General features: G+C 41.3%; 1 protein-coding gene across 1 annotated transcript in view; it reads left to right on the forward strand.

Moving 5' to 3' along the window:
- The window catches only part of LOC117104035 (polycystic kidney disease protein 1-like 2), a 20,290-nt gene that overhangs the window by 14,090 nt on the left and 4,219 nt on the right, over positions 1-1,981 (forward strand). Inside the window, exon 15 of the mRNA XM_033244690.1 lies at positions 853-1,108. Coding sequence (XP_033100581.1) covers positions 853-1,108 — 256 coding nt within the window. The remainder of the gene's footprint in view (positions 1-852; positions 1,109-1,981) is intronic.

Here is a 1,981-nt window from a genome sequence, read left to right on the forward strand (position 1 = left end):
GGGCTACAGCCCCCCGTCGGGGAGGCCTTCGGGCTACAGCCCCCCGTCGGGGAGGCCTCCCCCTTCCCCTCCCCCGTCGGGGAGGCCTCCCCCTTCCCCTCCCCCGTCGGGGAGAAAAACCACAATTCGTATTTTGTACAATTATGTATTTTGTACATAGGCCTATTATTAGGCTATAAAATCGATTAAATATGCCTTTGAAACCCCTAAATTGTCATATTTTCTGGGGCTACGTCCCCTGGACCACTTTCGAAAGGTTTCGCCCGACCACGCCCACTTTTTCTTGTCGGGGACATCAGCCCTCCCGTCGGGGAGATTGGACCCCCCCCGTCGGGGAAATCCTGGCGCCGCCACTGCTTGCTGACAGTAGGGAGCTTTCGATTTGTTCGACGACGCGACGCTAGAACGGAATCACTCATGCGTGACCGTCCTACTTTCTCTGCATATACGTAGATTTGGCCAAATTGCGTCATAGAATACACGCGACGAGGAGAACTTAACGTTCTCGCATGCCCAGATGACTTCAGTGACATCATTACGTTCTACGTCCTACCCTCGTGCAATCGAAAGCTTCCTAACGTAAGGTCGTCTTCATAAAATTTGACGTACCTGCGCACTAATAAAATGATAAAGAAGTGTTCATGTTTACTTTCTTAACAAAGGAAGAATATTTAATGATTATAATAGTAAAATACAAAATGTTAGGTCAATTTAGAGCTACTCTAACCAACATAACAATGCTTAATTATTCTGGATAAAAAACAAAGGGTTCATCCGTTTACTTTGGTCAAAAATACAAAATTATTAAAATGAGATGCCATTTGATTGCATTATCTTCGTTTTGTCTTTAAGCTCTATTATTACATCATTGGCATTGTGTTATTTATATCTACAATCAAGTTCTTGAAACTGCTTCGGTTCAATCGGAAAATGCTTCTTCTGGCCAACACGATCGGGTCTTGCTACAAGGAACTCTTAAACTTCTTTTTCATGTTTTTGATCATATTTGCTTCGTATGGTGCGTGCGGGTATATGCTATTCGGTACAAGATTATATGCGTACAGCACGATCGTGGGAACGTTCGAGTCACTTTTTTCAACACTGTTAGGTAAGATTCTCATAACATAATAAACGTATAGGCCTATTGTTGGAATAGAGAGTTATATAGAACTGGACACATGAAATTACATATCATTATATGGAAAAAGTAAAACATTTATTGTTGTCTAACCAGAGTGACCATTCAAAGTCAGTAGGACTTTCTTAACAACTATAAGCATTAGCTAACTTTGTGGTTCGTGATTAAGCAAAACTCACCCAATGCATTTTAGAAAGTTAAATAACAACCACTTAAAGTCAGGCTCCGGAGGGAAAAGTTTTTTTGATATGTTGTAGAACTGATTTTTCTAAGACAGAAAAATGTTGTTTGACGAAAAACTGAGCAACGGTGAATGAGATACAGATTTTTGAATATTTAAAAACTGGGGGGGGGGGGGAAAGGGGCGTAACCGCCCACTTTTATACCTTTTTCCTCCTGTAGCTCGTTCACCGTTCCCCAGTTTTTCGTCAAACAACTTTTTTCTGTCTTAGAAAAATCAGCTACAACATATCAAAACATTTTTTCCTCCGGAGTCTGACTTTAACTAAAATGGATCGTAAACTGAAGAACCAAACTATTATTTGATTTAGAAGTCCCCGTTTTTTTACATTGTTTTAGTATTTCGGGCTGATCCAATTTAGCGAATTTTTATACGTTTATACGGGCACTACAAATTCGTATATTTACGCCTCATGAACACAAAATATATAGTTCTCTGAACAGTTCTCTGCATAATAAAGCCTTGCACTCACTGCGTCGTACTCCTCGTGAGCGCTAGACGGCGCGACGCTGTCTGCTGATTGCCGGTGGCAGTCTGACGGATCGTCATTAAAAACAATCCGTTTGTGCACACGTCGTCGCGTTGCGTTCTTTATATATATA

Source organism: Anneissia japonica, unplaced genomic scaffold, assembly GCF_011630105.1.
Source record: "Anneissia japonica isolate Jap-2015-1 unplaced genomic scaffold, ASM1163010v1 scaffold1065_len1792383_cov172, whole genome shotgun sequence".
NCBI classification, from domain to species: domain Eukaryota; kingdom Metazoa; phylum Echinodermata; class Crinoidea; order Comatulida; family Comatulidae; genus Anneissia; species Anneissia japonica.